Raw genomic sequence first — 18,090 nt, forward strand, 5'->3', positions numbered from 1 at the left:
AGTCAGACACAGGACAACACACTGCATGCTGACCATGGAGTACTCTCTGATGCTGAGTGCATGCAGACCAACCCCAGAGGAGGGGTGGTGAGTAGATAAAACCCACTACAAACGTGGCCAAAGACCGAGAATCTCATTCTCAATCATTGTCTTAGGCCATCCAACTATGCCTTGCTGCATGTCGAAACTGTACTATCATAATTGCGTATTGCGTAAATTGATACGACGTCAGCTGTTCGCCACCTTCTACCTCAAAGCTGACATTGCATCTGTCAAAGCCAGAACTGCATTGCACTACCAGTCAGACACAGAAGCAATAACTGCTGTCACTGCAGCACTGAATGACCAGTGAGGATACCTAGACTGCCAGTATGTACAGGACATGCTCAGTACTACATTGAACAAGTAAATTTTGCTCACTAGGGACCATTGAAAGCATTCAGAATAGACGCTCTGGACGTGCGATGCGCCCACTGCCTTTCCCACCGACCCAGTCCCCAGCTCTCCCGAATACTCGGGTACACATTCCTATGATGACTGACTGTCATGTGATGCGTCAGTGTCAAGACGTGCAGGGCTGACTTTAGGGATACTCAGATACAGTACTCTCTTTGTGCAAACTGCTGGTGTAGTCGGTACATGAACACATGCTTCGACACTTCGTAGAAGGCTAAAACTGAAAAACCACTGCCAACCTGGTGCTGAAATTTCATGTTCGTACAGTGTTTGGTTGGTTGGAGTATATTTGTCGCAAAATAAACGGGAACTAGGCCCGATGGTGAAAAGGCGAATGGATAAGCCGCATTTGAGAAATGAAAGGAAAGGATTTTGTGTACGCGCACCTTCACTTCAGTGAATTATAATTTTTCCACTAATTCCGCAACCCAACAAATCACAAGGAGGACTATACAGCGGACGATGAAGGGCTGACAAATACAGGAGTGGTTATGGGCTACGAATTGTTCACCGACAGGTGTCTAGGTATCACAGCACACCATACGCATCCAGAGAAAAAAACGATCCAAAAGAGAAAGAGATCAAAGTGGATGATGAAACTTACTGGAGAAATAGACACGACTTCATAGCTTACTATGAATACAGCCCTGCTGGGAAACATGTAACATAAAACAAGACGAAAGGGGATGTAGAGATGACGTGCCAAAGTCCTGAGAGCAACTCAACCGACCAGCTGCTTCTTTGTCTGCGTTGAAATAGGGAAAACCTAAATGTAGTTGTGTGCTAATTAGAGAGTGGGGTGGGGCATTGAAGAAGAAGAAGAAGAACAAAGAAAAACATCGACATAACTAAACGTAGTGATAACAAACAAACTAACTAATCATAAAGTCACCCTTTTTCTTTACTGATCATAAAGCTATACAATCATTGAAGTGTATTGTGCGATACTTTAATTTTAATCCGTCCTCTGATGCACACCGGTTATCTACATGTAGGTATTATCGCTTTGTCCCCTGCTTGGTGGGTATGAACTTCCTAACACCTATTGGCGTGAACTGCAGCTGAAGAGCGGTTGTCACGTGACCGCAACTACCCTTTAAACAAGAAGATACACTTTCAGTGGCGAACAACATTCATACTTGTATCCGATCGCAGTTTATTATTCTCATTCACAAACCGCACATACATGTACATGTGCTACTGACGAAGGTCAATCCTTCTGTTGCGCTCTACATGTACATGTACATGTATGTACAGAAGACCTACGAGGAGATCGAGTAACCAGTTACTGCAAAGATCATTGTGTTTTTCGCAGTTCAAGCACGCTGATTGTGATGTTTTTGAGTCGGTTCGATATGCTTCTTGTTCATTGCGATCTCTTCGTCCGGTGACTCGGAGCTCCACTGCGGAGACCTGACAAGGTCAAAACAGCTAGATATCCGGATATTGAGAGATATTACGAAAATAGTGGTTGCGACGTCGGCGGAATAGCGCGAGCTCCAGTGTCCCCCGGGGGGCAAACCCTTTCTGAGAGATATTAGTTAGCCAAAGTTTATTTGCTAGCCCTCGGGGGAGGAGTACAAGAATTCGGGAAAACACATTTTGAAATAGATATCCACCGTAGTACACATACATGTACATGCAGTGCTTGTACCTGCATTCAACTCCAGCAAATATCTCTCCAGCGATGGCCTTCCCTTTCCATGCTATGACCTATGCATTCCCTATCTTACCCTTCCGTGCTCATCTCTCAGCTGTAATAACACTGCTTATAGAGACTCCTCAACAGGCGAGATGCCTTTGGGGAATCCTTTTTAAAAGGATTCCCCAAAGGCATCTCGCCTGTCAAAAAATCTTTCAAAACACACTTTCGTTCTAAAGTGCGTAAATGAATCATTGTTTTTCTTTTGTTCTTTACCCTGATGCGTGATTCTGAGCCGTCACAGATGACGTAGAGACTTGCGATTCCTGCGTATGAACAAATGAATGAGAGGCACAACGCCGATCAATGAGTTGGGGACTCACTCTTCGTTTGAACAAATTCTGATGTTTTCTTCTGAAGGAAGCGTAACTGTCACACGTCGATTGCGTAACTGTTATGATTTTCCGGCTTGCTTCGAGGTCTAATGGTGTAGGATATTCAACTTTTCTTCAGACCTTTCCCCTTCATATCGGCCTAACATACATGTTCAGAGGCAGTGCGCCTTAATCTGCTTAACATACATGTTCATAGATGCCGGAATTAGGTTTGGGAATTCACTGAAACTACGACTCTGGCCCAGATCCGTTGGAGACGCATTCGACGCCCTATTCAGCTGAAGGAAATCAAAACTGCCGATGGTACACATGATGTGGCGCGCCATAGTCCCTTGCACGAGTCGGGGTGCGCACAGTACAATGTTCTTCGTTTGCATGTAGGCGGACTTTGACATCCTAGGGATTGCTCTGTGCTGGGCAATGCTGGCGCTACAAAGTGATAGGCAGATTACGCAATGACACGTGATTTGCAATGACACGTGATTTGCAATGCACATGTGAATGCGCTAGTGTAAAACATGCACTGCGGCTGATATGTGGATAAGCTTTCAAAGCCTCCGTCAATGAACCGTCAATCATGACATTTACTTCAGAGCACTTCACTGGGGTGTGGTAGATTCGATCACAGCGGACTGCACAATCTCAAGGGACGTCGTCTCGGATCATTGAAGCAAGGCAAATGTAACATCCCCGCTCACTGTGGCAAACCATAAGTTATTCGAAGGTGTGAAAGGGAAAATATAATGGCAGTTATGCAACAACCCGTTCACTGATTCCGAATACGCCCTATAGCATGGCTCAATGGACACTGATGTTGACACAAACTACATGTACATGAGTAGTATTACGCGCGGCGGGCACGACGCCAGCGGCCTCAAGAGTTGAAGAAATTAAAATTACACCAGGAACAGAGATTGAGATTGCTGAACCTGATATCGCGTCATACGTTTGGAAGTGATCCATTCTACCGCTGTGCATCTGGCTACCTGCTCGGCATGTTCCTGCAGTCGATACACGTTTCAAACGTTGACTGTTCTCGAATACTATCTTTTTTGTTGTATTTGTATTTGTATTCATGAAGTTAGTTGCTCCAACGAGGTTCTAAGTTTGTATTTGTATTGTATGATTAAATGTAGAAAGGAAAAGGACATATTGATACGAGTTAGGAATTACTCTCCATCTTTACATCAACTTTCTACATTTATTATTGGCTCAACATCCGAGTTTTAAATTGTATGAGTACTTGAGCATTCCCGACAGACCCTATGGTCTTCTTACAGGCTGCTAATTAACAAACATGCATGTATACAATGGCAAACAATGGCACGGGTTCGCGCTTGGCATACAAACGCGACAATAATATCTAATGTACATGTCCAGGTATGAGTTTGTACATGTATATATATATATAATATATATTATATATCTGTCTAGTGTCTTACAACTGTGATAATGACTGCTTTCACATGTACATATACCTGCCCGCCCACACAAACATCATGACTCGTTCCCGTAGATCTATCGTCCTTGTAAACGAAATTCAACGTTGAACGGTCTCTTCCGGGATGATGGCTACACCATAATTTATGTAGTGCTTAGAGCATCGCTGGTCAATAGCGAAGGTCCCTGGTTCGAGTCCGGGTGGTGACAGTTACGGTATTTTTCTTCAGATTTTGTTCCCTTTCAACACCATCAAATGACGTTTTGTAGGCGCTGAAAGACAGCTTGAATTGTTGAACAATGCTTTCCAAATAGACACGATGCCCTGGCGACTATGCATAAGAGTATCATGGATTTGTCAGCATTTTCCTTTCATTAGGAGATCGCTCTCAGCAATGCACATGCCATCCGGACTGCCTTGTCTTGTACATATACCAGCACTTCACACAACATGCCCTTGATGGTGTTGCTACACAGAGATGTCCTGAAAGGCACTAGTATTGCATGGGATGGATACCCCTGATCATGATGGACCCCTTCCCCATTCATGCCAGGTGAACGCCCTATAAAGTTCCCAACAGAAAACGAAAGTTATCATGCACGCATCACGGTACAGCAAGTACTCATCAAACACTATTCTATGATATATGTGTTACGGTTGTCTCGAGAGACGTAAACCGGCGTTTGGTCTAACTTTTCAGCTGGTTTACATGTCCATGTTTTCTATGGGTTCTGGTTCTGGTACAGATCCTTGTAGCTTAGAATTTACCCCGCCAATTCATCACAGACTGTCATCCTTACGCTAGGTCACCTCCTGCAAGCCTGAACACAGATACAGTTTTCCATTTGCAGGTCTGATGCGGTGTTGGGGTCCAGGGCGCGATTGTCCCAGCGGCGACATGCAGCCAAGCCAGGCCCAATGTGTTAATGCCAAGCCAGGCCCGATGTGTTAATGTCAACCCAGGCCTGGTGTGTGTTAATGCCAAGCCAGGCTCAATGTGTGAATGCCAATGAGTAGAAGACTGAGTCTGTGCACAGCATGATTATATGGCGTAGCTCCCTCACTTACTAGTCCTCCACGCTGACACTTATTACAGACCGCGAGACTGCCAATCACGAGTTCGCCCGAATGTTTGTCGTTGGCAACGCTGGAGGGGTACGAACAACTTCTTTGATCCTCCTAACAGCAGCTGGACGGCGTCTAAAATCGGTCATGCTGTCAGTCGTGAGTAACTCGAGCGGGACGACTAACACAAGCACCCAGCATTCATTCACATAACAAGAAGAGGACGGCTAGTGCTACCAGACCAGGGCTGGCTAGGCCTAAGGCCTAAGGCACTCAGCGCGAGCTAAAAATACACCCTTCTGTTGTCTATTCGCCTGTCAAAGAACACATTCTCGGTCGCATCCGCCTGGCCAGGGTCGATGCGGAGCTGCTTACATTCTGGAAGCGATCGTTTTCTTGACTTGTCAAACCACGATGCTGCATCACAACAGACCCTGCTAAGCTGAGATGCATGTGCAGAGCTTCCAATCAATAAAGGTGTTTGTCTGAAGTCAGTTGTCCTGCAGAACAAACTGATGCTCGTTGTGCAAAGATCAACATCGCAGATCCGATCATTACACTTCTCCTTGGTAGAGTAGTATCTTCAAGAAAACTTGGTGATCACCATGCGTGGCTCACCAGACGTTCACCAGGTCAACTCTACGGACGCGCTAAAGGTCAGTTCTTATATGCACGAAAACCGCTGCACACAATCATGTATTTTTCAATGACCTACAGTGTTGGTAACTGAAATCCGACCCCCTGAGCGGTGGGTTCACATTCTAGCCGTCTCTATTTCGTAGGTTTACCATCCCGTGCTGAGTGTTTGCGATGTGAGCGCACCGCTCAGGGGGTCGGATTTCAGTTGCCAGCACTGTAGTAAATGAACCCGAAGAGCGGTGGTATCGACTTTTGCAGCTACTACGATTATACCATCAGGCTTTCCCTGTCTGGCGGTATCATCGGTTGGTAGTGTCCTATTCCCCTATTCTTCATTATTGTTTATGTTACCAACGTTAGAACTATCGTTTTCGAACTGTGTCCACGGAATGGATCCTGTTCCGTTTACTAGTAGTACCTTGTATGCATGTATGCATGGATGAGCGACCCTTAAATTTTTTATGGCAGGAGCTACTGCTGCATTGCCAGTACTGGGACAGGAAGTAACTTAGTTATGCGATCAAATTGTTATGATACATTTCATTCATCCGTGCTATGACTTGGTCTTCCAATGTTATGATGTTCAGGCATCTGGGTCACGTCTTTCTCGAGAGCTTGACATCAGTGAATGCGACTCGCCGCCATCTGCCCGTGCCCACGCGCAGCGAAAGCGCTTCCTCAAGCGGCGTTCTCCCAAGGCTTCAGGCGCGGGATGCAAATCTGTTACAGATCTGTTTCCGTCGCTAACGGCAGACGAGAGTGATGGCTCACCGTCAATGCTTCGGAGAGCTTCCCACTCGGAAGCCGAACAGTTGCCATGCTTTATGACAATAACTTTAGAAGGTAAGATCCAATCTGAAAAGGTAGATTCCATTCCTTAGTGCATACCATTTGAATGCACTCCCCGAGTGTTACCTCACTCCAAGTAATCATAATAATTATTGTTAGCCCTACATGTACTTTTCTCAAAATGTGAAGACTCCACTGTAGCCATCCACTATATCCATACATCTTCACAACACTCTCCAAACGGTCTCTGGGCTACACCAATCACTAAAAGAAAAAGAGATATTAATATTATTAATTTTGAATTTTCGGGCAAGGCCCATCTTCAGGAATGTAGTTACTGCAGACAAAACAGAGATTATATAAGTGACAAGTACGAATATTATATAAGTGACAAGTACGAATATTATATAAGTGACAAGTACGAATATTATATAAGTGACAAGTACGAATATTATATAAGTGACAAGTACGAATATTTGGCCAAAAAGGTGTAAGGGGCTACATATACTAGTAGTTCAGATCGCCTTGAACCCACTACATACATACCTTTACACCCTGCAACAAGGTGTTGTAAGCATCTGTTGGGAATACCCCAGGAAACTAACCAAGTACAACACACTACGGTAGACATAATACTAGCAGTGATCGTCACATTTTGTGCCTATAAAATCATTAGCAAATTCGAGCTTAGCTAACATTGTTATTTATCACACAAAATTACGATTGTGCGGATATATATCTCGCCATCAGCATACTCACCCACTATCACTTTGTAGAAGATGCTCAAAACCTGCCAGATTCAGCTCGAAAAGCATTGCAGGAAATCGGCAGAATCATACAAATCGTGCTGCACTACGCTAGTAGCTGTTGGTTCTGCTAGCATCAAGAGTAAATAAGCTTATACACTCTCGCTAGCATTATTCACTCAGGACTATCAGCCAAATATGATCAGGTAACGGCCTGGGGCCGGGAATACGCCATAGCCAAGTTGTTGACTTCGGCAAAACCTCCGGCACGACTGTGTACGTGTTTATCGTACATGGACTTGCGAATCATGACCATTTTTTTCCTGTAGACATAGACACATTTTCAGCATATGGACTTGTACGGTTGAGAGATGCAAGATCAGCGAGTTGAGGGTGAATACGTAGGAGGCCATGATGGTGAATACGTAGGAGGCCATGATGCATATGTCAAATTCTCACAATCTAATGCTACTCTTTCGTGTTTACCTTTGTTCTGCGTTGACAGGAACTGTGGACGTGAAGACGAGCACGTTTGTGCCGTCGAAGTTCGTCGGCCATTGCACTGTTGATGGGGACGGCACACCACTCCCGTCGTGTCAGCTTCCGCTGGACTGGACCAGTCGCTTTTGGCGCAAGGCGGCTGAATCGAACGAGACTGAGCTTGCTGCTGATAGCTCTAACCACGGGACGACATCTTCACGGGAAATGGAGAATACGCCGGAGTTGCCACGCAGACTCGTGCGCCAGAAGTCGGCCAGCTTCAGCGCGAGTAGCCGCAGCAAGACGCCATACAGGCATCGCCTGACAAGAATGAATGCTGAGGACCCTGTAACGACACCTCCCATATCCAGACCAGTGTCCGCATCAAGCAGCCCCCTCGTCACTAAGCGGCCAGTTATGGAAGTCAAGAGCCTTCCGCCTGCGAAACTACTGCAGCGCAGAGTTGAAGAATGTTATCATCCCAAGTTTGGGAGCTCAACGTATCCTAGGTCCTCCCCTGAACGCCTACACCAAAGCAAAGGAACATATCCCAGTGCCAATGCTCGATACCCAAGCGCCGGGTACACAAGTGATCCATTCGAGAGCGAAGAAGAAGATGAGGAGGAGGATGAGGAGGAGGAGCAAGATGGCTATCTTCTGCTCCAAGGTGATCACCATCCGTTTCCGAGGATTCGTGGCGAGTCTTTCCTAGTGACAGGCTGTTCAAAGGATGAGAAGCCCGTGCCGCCGCCACGCCTCTTACCCAGGACTGAGACGTGCAGCATTGGCTCAACAACATCTCTACCCGACTGTGCATGCAGTCGATGTCAGGCACCGCCACTCCCGCCTCGCCGAAACAATGGAACCAGCTCTCCTCCGCTGGCTTCAACATCACACCATGACACAATCAAAACTCTACCTCCAGCATGCGACGATGAAGGTTATCTTCTTCTAGAACGGCCACAATTATGGAAAAGGTAGACATCATTTAAAATTGTCATCCTGCCAGTAACATCCTTAATCTAGGATCTGTCTTTGCGATCTGTCTTTCTCAAGAGTATCAGCGTATTAGAGATATCACACTTCCATCGAAATCAGTTCTGTTTCCAGGTGGAATGTGCCAGTCACTCTTTTCCTATACATGTACATGACTGATTGTGCATGTCCTGGATTCACTGGCACTGTATACTAGGTACTCCCCAATACTTATTATATGAAATCGTTTGACTGTGGTCTCCTCGCTCTGCAGTATGGGGACCCTAGGGGTAACTGGTCATATACACATGCGACGATGCGTTGCACTAGCGTTTGTATTTTGTATTTTTGAACTCGGATGGTGAGCCAATAATAGTTATGATGAAGAAAGGAAAAGGACAAAATGTCACGAGTTATGACAAACTGTCGCACTCGCTGACTGTATAAGATCTGGTTGCGTTGGTGGTCAGTTTGTCATAACTCGTAACATTTTGCATTTGTATTTACTCAACATTTCCTGGTTCATCAAACGACTGCCAATAAGAAATGAATGTGAAATGAAGCCACGTGTACATGTTGCGCAGCCGAATACCAACAGGTATTGAGCAATGCGTCTGATACTTTCTCGTGTAGAGGATCTTGAATGTGGAGCTAGTGCAGTAGGTGACGGTGTGTGCTCTGTCTTTGTTGCTTCCTCCATGTCACCCTGCAGACAGGACTCGGCGGCAACGGAATACACCAGCTTAGAACGACGTTCCTTTTCTCTCTCTGACCTATGTGCTGATGTCACGTCTCTAGATACTTCTCGGACACGGTTCACCAAACATTCTGACGCGAACTGACCAGTGAAGTCAAAGCACAATTCTCTCCAGATTTAGTCTTCAGAATCGTACAGAACATTCTTCAAGTAATGGCATAGCCGAGGCACAGTGTTGCTCTCATCAGATATCTTGTCAGTGTGTTGTGATTTTCAAAAGAATCAAGCTTCTATTGCTATAATCAAGCTTCTCTTGTAATGATCGAGTCAGGAATACTTTCAATATTGAGTTTGACTTTCTCCAGTTTGAAGAAATGATCACCGTTAACACTTAGTACTCCTGTCTGTCGTTCACTTGAGAAAGACCTTTAGTTCTTACATGAACTTCTGTTTCCGGAGGCGGTCAGCTACATGGCCAGGCCACCCTTGTCAAGTCCAAAAACATTTATACACGTCTTTCAAATTAGAAATTTTCTTGACCATTTCATTTACTTAATATTTTCTTAAAGTCGCTGAATTATTTAGTCGGATTTCCCCGCCAAGTGCGCTCTCCGGCCGACCACGAACTTGTCCAATGCTGCTGCTTATCCTATAATGATGATCGTTGAGCACTATGAGTATATCAGTCTTTCAGATAGACGTACCAAACTATAGTTTATCATATTCTTGATACATGTTGACTCCACATGTATTTTAACTGATGTGCAATTTGTAAAATAGAAAGCACGCAGAACTGGCATTCGTCCACGCAGCAATTACTCAAATACCTAGACAGAAATACCGCTGTGTTCATGTGCGATTCGAAAAAAGCGGATCCAGAATTCGCAACCACTGACCTGAAGATATTAATTTTGGCGTGCATCTGTGGGCATTTGCACTTGAGGGCGTCGAAATGGCATGGAACCCGTCTAACTACACGGTGCCTCCAATTATTAAAAAAATTGTGTCTAACTAAGCCGAAAGCTAAAAAAATAATAGCCTAGGGCTTAAAGATCTAAGTTTTTATGATAGGGGTAATATTGCAATCAAGCGTTGACTTCCGGTTTGGCGACTGCGAGTTCACCGTGCATGCACTTTAGCTATCAAATTGCACATGGACACTGGTGTGTCTGTCAAGTTCCTTGAGTAGTTGCTCCGTGCACGACTCTATCAGAGCTGGGTACAGTCTAAGGTCTGCTACCTTCGAAAAAAGGGGCACACCAAAGGCCATAATAATTAATATAACGACTTACGACTATCTGCTTTACCCGACATAGAATGTAGTGCGTGGTACGTTTCATGTCCCCATGATGCCGAGACAGCAGGTCAGCTGAGGAAACACACACCTCACCATCACTAGTACATGTATGTCCTCATCATGCACGTTTTACATGTATCTTTGACTGTGATCAATGTAAAAAGAAATTGTAACGTTACTTTTTAAAAATATTGTGCTTGACACAAGCAATGAAGAATGCTGAATCCTCCACCCAGAAAGTGAAAACCAGACCTTTTTTTCTTTTTGACCACTTCAGAAATCAGGGTGAGGCTTCTTGCAGTTTCGTTTAAAATAGAAAGGCATTTGAGCTGACGTGCTCGTTCCCAGCACTCTGAAAAACACTTGAAACCCTGCAAACTTGCCGCTGCGCCCAATGTCGTTATAAAGCCACCAAATTTCAGTGCAAGGCAAAGGACTTGGACGCACCGGGCACACAGGACACACAGGGCACATTGGCACACGCTTTCTGCTCTTGTTGGCCGTATACATATAGCTGTTCCTTTGCCATACTTGCACATTGCACTGCGGGATGGAAACAGTGCCGAAACGTTGTTAGAAACTTAGAATCGATATGAAACTATTCTTGGAAGCAGTATTCAGCAGTTTGCAGAGTGATGGGAACGAGATTGTTAGCTCAGGTGCCTTCCTATTTGGCCATTAATTTTGTTTGCCAAAACACCAGAATGCGTACATCGACACTCACTAAAGTCCTCAGTGCACCTTTTTGCCATGCATGGTGACCCCACTCGAAAACTTACAACAAAATGAAGAGGAGAGACGCCATTTTCTAGTATAGACCTGTGTCCCTCCTTCCGACCATTCACATGCTACAGTAGTTGTGAGATCTACATGGTATGTACCCTCCCTCCACCCTCCCATGCACCACCAACCCCTCCGCCCCGCCATTGGGCGCTGCAGCTGCTGGTGGATCATTCTGGGTTATCAGCCGTCGTTATTTCCCCTGGGATAAGAGACGAAAAGCTAATCTTGCTGTCTTCCAGCCTCATCAGAAAATAATATTGCTCATCAGCGGGCCAGCGGCGACACTGCTTGACTTTCAACACCCTCCACTTGAACACATGTCAAGTATCGAACACTGTACCACTTATCCACCTGTGACTTTTTGTGCTGGAAATGCCATTAGCACAGAGTCCCCCCCCCCCCCCCCCCCCCCCAATCCCCATGCATGCAGCAACCCATCTTTATGACCTCTCCACTTCCGGAATTCCATATCCACTTCATTTCTGTTGACGGCCACGATGACCAAAACGTTGAAAGAATTTACTTGTCAACAGAAAATCGTTAAAAAGCTCTTTCACGACTCCCTTCTTTGTCACTAGCCTAATGTAGACACCTTTGTATTGTACTAGCAGCACCCCCGGCCAGCGTTGCCTGGCCAAACGTGGCATGCGGGTGAAGCAAGTACATGAACAGCACACGTGCTCAGCACGTGGTGGTGGCTACACGATTCGCACGCTTCGCGTGCTCAGTGCTTCTGTGGCTGCTTCCGCTAGCTACACGATTCGCACGCTTCGCGTGCTCAGCTCAGTGCTTCTGCGGCCGCTAGCTACACTGTTCGCACGCTTCGCGTGCTCAGGGCAGCGCTGCTCCGCAGCATGGCCTGAGCGTGACACACAGACAAACACACGTCACAGGTGCCTCTTCTTTATAAGTAAAGATAATGTACAGTGTGTATGCTTTACACAACCTTGTTACATCTGCCTTGAGTTTCTTTGGATTAGACTTTATCAAATTTTCATTTCGATTTCATCGTCGAGTTTCATCCCTTGTATCTTTGGTGTTCTTCCTTCTTTCCATGTCGTATTGTTTGAATAAACCCGTTTTGACAGTTTGTATGTTCTATTTTGCTTGGGTATTCCTAACAGATCCCAATGTCTTCGTACAGGGTACCGAGTGGAATGTATGCGTGATTTTCCAGGCGAAATGAATTGGGGATATGATTAGTGCGAAGGGATTCGGGGAGGGCGATGAAGCGGTCAGCATCAAAGAATGAAATTGATGCTTCTTCGATTTATCTAAAGCCTTTGATACTGTGTGGCACCGTGGGCTGATGGCTAAGATAGCATCATTCTCGATTCAAGGACGCATACTGCGGTGGCTGGAGAGTTACCTGTGTGGTCGCTCACAGCAAGTGAGTATCTCGGGTCAATTGTCCCACCCTGACCGCATGTGTTCTGGTGTCCCCCAGGGATCAATTCTGGGGCCCCTGCTTTTTCTAATATATGTGAATGATATCGGTCACGCGGCAATTCCCAACACCTCGCTATATGCGGACGACACCTCTCTGTTGGCTAGTCACCGGTCGCTCCCCGTCGCGTGTCAAGACCTGCAGGTAGGAATAGACTGTGTGGTCAAGTGGATGCGAAGGTGGAAACTCCGGCCGAACTCCGCCAAGACCGAGATCATGTGTGTCGTCCCCAACGCGTCATCAGATGTTGCACATCTTCAAACTTTTATTTTCCATTTCCCCGATGATCCTACCCCGATACCTATAACCTCTCGTCACAAGCACCTTGGCGTTACACTTGATAGCAAATTGGACTGGTCCCACCATTTCCGGAATCTGGAAAAGCGGGCAAGCTCAGTCGTCGGTATTTTTTATGGCCATCTCCCCCACATTTCACCAGAATGCCGAAAGACCTTTTATCATACATACGTTTTGCCTATTTTCTTGTATTGCTGTATGGTGTGGTGTGGCGCTGGTAATGGCCTCTTTGCAAAGCTGGAGATTGTGCATCGACGGATTCTCCGGGCAATACTTCGTTTGCCGCCCGAGACCAACATAGCCGTTCTCTATGAAAATTGCTGTACATTTCCTCTGAAACATTACATTGACCGATCCTCCTGCGTATACATTCACAAAATCAAACTTATCACTGCCCCTCAGCATGTGCAGCATTCCTTTAACTGGTTCAATGAATCCTCAACAAGCCGGAACTCGCTTCGTTTCCCGATTGCAAGAAACAATTCTATGAGCAAATCGCCTGTATTCCTAGCATACCAATTATGGGATTCTCTTCCTCAGCAATTAAAGTCCAGCAACACCCTCAATGCGTTTTTAAGCTTGATAAATATACACATACGTCGATCTTCATTTACTAATCATTGATTTCAATTCTCTTTGTGTATTACTTCAAGCTCCAAAGTAAATCATATATGCTACCTGTACAATTCATTTGGGTTTTGGATTGATTTTTATAATTGATTTTGGTTTTGGATTGATTTACTTTTATTTCATTTTCATTTTCATTTAACGTGTCATATTTTGCGTGTGCATTTTTGCCTTCTTGTTCTTTTATTCCATGGCTGGTAGCCCTCATTCATAATATTGGTTGACACCATGTCATCCATGAATTGAGAATAATAATAATTATAATAATAATAATAAATCATTTGCATCCAGCTTGAGTGTTAACAGTGGATAAAGAAGGAATTATTGGCTTGGCCTCGGGTGACTTTATCTATGGGAGCGCAGTCACCGCGAAAGGAGAACATATCAGAGAGAAGTGAACTGCAGCGATTGTGGATGCAGCCGAACACGAATAATATGGGCTTGTATGTTACCGTGTGTCTACGCCAATTATGTGGTACCTCTCAAGCAAGACTGTGTATCATCATACTACATGTATCATTGTATGATGTTCGCCTGAGTATGTAATGCTCAAATATACCTCTGCCTGTAAGTGCTCTCTTCTGTATACTCAGCAGCTGATCTCTGACTGTCTTTGTCAGTGAGGCAGTATACGCAGTCAGTGCTTTTAAAATATTTAGTTAAGTACTCTCCCGCTGAACGACAGATCATGCCTGCGGAATCGGTGAAGTAAAATAAAAGTCCACAAAAACAACAACAACAACAACAACAACAACAACAACAACAACAACAACAACAACAACAACAACAACAACAACAACAACAACAACAACAACAACAACAACAACAACAACAACAACAACAACCTGTATTCTGGCCTGCACAGCGAGGTTCCTCCTTCCAAGTCGAAAAGGACCTACTTTGAAGTACTTGTACATATAGCTTCTTTCCAATATCTTCCCCGGGGTATATGTACTTTGCGTGGACAATGAGACTTTGAACGTTTAATCTAGAGTCAGCCCCGGGTGATTTACCGCGTCCTACGAGCTGTTGAGTGTCACCAAGACTGTCGCTTACAAAAGTAAACCGAAGTAAGAGTAAATAGTTAAACAGTTTATTGCCATCCTGAGTAAAGAGTACATTTTCTAATGGTTGGAACGTGGATTGTCTATCAGATCATTATGCAGTCATAGTAGGTGATCGTTCTTGATTGCACCCTTCAAATTGTCCATGTTCAAATGAGGCATCAATGGAGAGCCAGAATATAACTTATCCGCAAGCCACGAAGAATTACTGACCTAAGGATAAGGCACACACAGATGTGGACGTGACATCAATTCTTAAAGTGTTACTCGAGGCGTCACATATTTCCCTGCGTAATCAGGGCTGTGCGGAGTGCAGAGCAGAATGAACAGAACTTTTACGAGCAATTCAGCAACAAGCGCGCTGCCTCCGGCAGCAGGCTGGGACTAGTTGCCAATTTCGCAGACCCGATCGGAATACTTCAGTTGCTTCAAAGGACTTCCCATGGACAATACAGAGATGTGATATTCCTGCTTGGCGCACCACCAAACAGAGAAATTATGAGGGATTGGACAGTACACCTGTAGAATATTATATAACAATCATGTGACCCGAAGAGTTCAGTTAGGAATAATGTTTTGCTGATGATGGAAGTGGTGGTGGTGGTGATCGGGCGTTACTATGGTTACTATGTTGAGAACTGAGCAAATCATTTTCAAAGTGTAAATCAATGGAAGCTGCAGATGACGAATATATCGTGCCACCAATAAGGCACAGTCTATGTCAACAGCTGAAGTTCATTTCCAAACGGTCATCAGAAAGGAGCACACGCTCGAGGCAGTCCCTCCACGTGTCTGAGGCGCCATCTGCTGCTCAAGGGTTGTTTCCCATGGGTGAGTTGGGCAAGTGTGAAAACAGAGATGCCGAAAACTCGAACCCGGAAAACAAGCCGAACCTGCTGGCGGGAGAGCGGACTACGGACATTGGAAAGCATTGTAAAAGCGACAAGCGTGGCACGCAGATGGCCGAATTGTTCTCAAGGCGACAGAGACTATAGCTAGGAGTTAGCATTGTTGGCATTATCGCATCTTTTGCACTATCTGTGGACATCTTGCTGCCGTTCTTTGCTGAAGAAGTGCTGAGGCGTTTCCCCACTAAGGGAATTGCTTGTCATCTTGTGGCAGGATTTGTTTTTTCCACAACAGTAATGGTGGAAGCCATAGTAGCTCCGCTAGTGGCAGCGGATCTACAAAATGCAGGAGCAAAGACTGTTCTAGTTTTGGGCTCATTCTTGGTCAGTGGTGCGTTGCTGATGTTTGGGTTTGTCGACAGGATCATCTCTTGGACTGCATTTGTAGCGTTAGGAATATCGATAAGAGTCGTGCAGGGCATTGAGAGTGGTGCAAATTTCACAGCGGCGTACACGCTGTTCGTCAACTCCTTTCCAGAATCGACCGGTCGCGTGAACGATATCATGCGTGCCCTAAACGGCTTTGGGTATGCTGCGGGTCCGGCTCTGGGTGGTCTTATGTATGATGTGGGTAGATTTGGCTTGCCATTCTTCGTGATGGCCTCTTTTCTCGGCACAACAAGTTTTCTGAATATGGTCCTGCTTTGTGCTGCTGTAATAGGTAGCCGAGTGGTAGGCGCGGTGAAATCAACAATAATTACTTTTATTCTACTTTCAGGTACACACCTGAGATATAATCGTTCGTGAAAGAAGAAGCGGCAAAATAAATAACTTTCTCTCCGGTGCTCACCTAGAGGCTGAATCCTTATTCTTCGAGTTAGCTTTCATTGCTATCCAATCTAATCTAATCTTCTCTTCAAAACAGAAATGCGCAGCTGCTTTTATGCAGCAGACGCCGTACGCTTATATACGGAGATACACTAATATACATCAGGCAAAGCTCCGTATTAGTTCCGTACTGCTTCCCGTATTGGTCGGGCAGGGATACTACACCCTCCCTTCCTACAGATAATCACGCCCTCGTGATTTTCAAAAAATTAGTGAGGAGTTACGAACAACAGCGTCAACCGGAAGATGGCAAATTATATCGGAAATGATAACGTTTAGAGTAGACAGAAGAAATGAACTAATAACAAATCATAAAGTAGAAGCACACCAGGTTCACACGGTCTCACGGGGTCAAAAGGGGAAAGAACTGTCCTCCAAATAGGACCTGAAGCCACAGCACTCTTGCTGCACTACGCTGGCACAACCCGCCAGGAACATCGCAGTTCAAAAACCGAACTGAATACACTATAACTATAAGGGGCGTTGTCACACACATTGTCCCACGTTAGCTGGGTAAGCCGTGGCTCACCATGATCAGGCGCCTACCAAACTAAACTGGATTCACACACTCGCATAAAGGAAGACTGAAGAGAACAGGGAGACTGAAGGAAGACAGGAAAGAAAATGCCATACCTGGAATCAGCGTTAGTAACCACGGCGGCGGCTGGAGCTACGGCGGAGAGCAAGCCAGGTGTTATCTTCATCTTGGTTGAGCCGGTCACTCAGAGCGGCTAGCTCGGCGTCAGACAAATGACCTCCCTCCTCGTCTTGAATCGTGGTCTTCACATTGTCGATAGCATCGCTTTGCGCGACGTAAAGAGTGATGGTCTAGCCAGGAAGAGTGTTGACGAAAATCTGCATCCCACCACGGAGACGAAGTACCAAGTGAATAGTGGACTCCTGCTGAACGTTGTAGTCACTCAGGGTTCGGCCGTCTGCCAACGGCGTGCCGGCGAAAATCAAACGCTGCTGGTCTTGGGGAATACCCTCCTTGTCTTGGTCAGCAGCCTGCATGTCGTCCTCCTCATCAGCTTCGCCATCACCACCGGTAGTATACGTGTAGGTAGCGGGTCGCTTGGAATCGCCATTGGAGTCTCCAGTGGACGCCATGCGGAGGGAAGGGTGATCCACGCTAGCACCCTGACTGAGCTGCAGGCTAATAAGCAGTGCCAGGCCGAGGAAGGCAAGAAACATGATTCTCATCTTGATTCGTCGCACGGAGCTGTAGCGGGTTGAGCCATCGGAGTCTGGGGTCGAATCACGTTGTTTTATTTAAAACTACACCGCTGCCACCAATGTAATGGTCGCCGTGATGCTGGAAATTCTCTCCAGTCTCTCCGGAGGCGTGGGTTCGAATCCCACCGCTGCCACCAATGTAATAGGTAGCCGAGTGGTAGGCGCGGTGAAATCAACAATAATTACTTTTATTCTACTTTCAGGTACACACCTGAGATATAATCGTTCGTGAAAGAAGAAGCGGCAAAATAAATAACTTTCTCTCCGGTGCTCACCTA

General features: G+C 45.6%; 1 protein-coding gene across 1 annotated transcript; it reads left to right on the forward strand.

The window, feature by feature from the left end:
• Window positions 1-5,489: 5,489 nt before the first annotated feature.
• Window positions 5,490-10,226, forward strand: LOC135822860 (uncharacterized). Its single transcript, XM_065335696.1, has 4 exons — window positions 5,490-5,655; window positions 6,226-6,481; window positions 7,679-8,630; window positions 9,341-10,226. The coding sequence occupies exons 1-4, from the start codon at window positions 5,605-5,607 to the stop codon at window positions 9,468-9,470; spliced, it is 1,389 nt and encodes a 462-aa protein (XP_065191768.1). The 5' UTR covers window positions 5,490-5,604; the 3' UTR covers window positions 9,471-10,226.
• The last annotated feature ends 7,864 nt before the right edge of the window (window positions 10,227-18,090 follow it).

The sequence above is a fragment of the Sycon ciliatum genome, chromosome 8 (genome assembly GCF_964019385.1).
Source record: "Sycon ciliatum chromosome 8, ocSycCili1.1, whole genome shotgun sequence".
Lineage (NCBI taxonomy): Eukaryota > Metazoa > Porifera > Calcarea > Leucosolenida > Sycettidae > Sycon > Sycon ciliatum.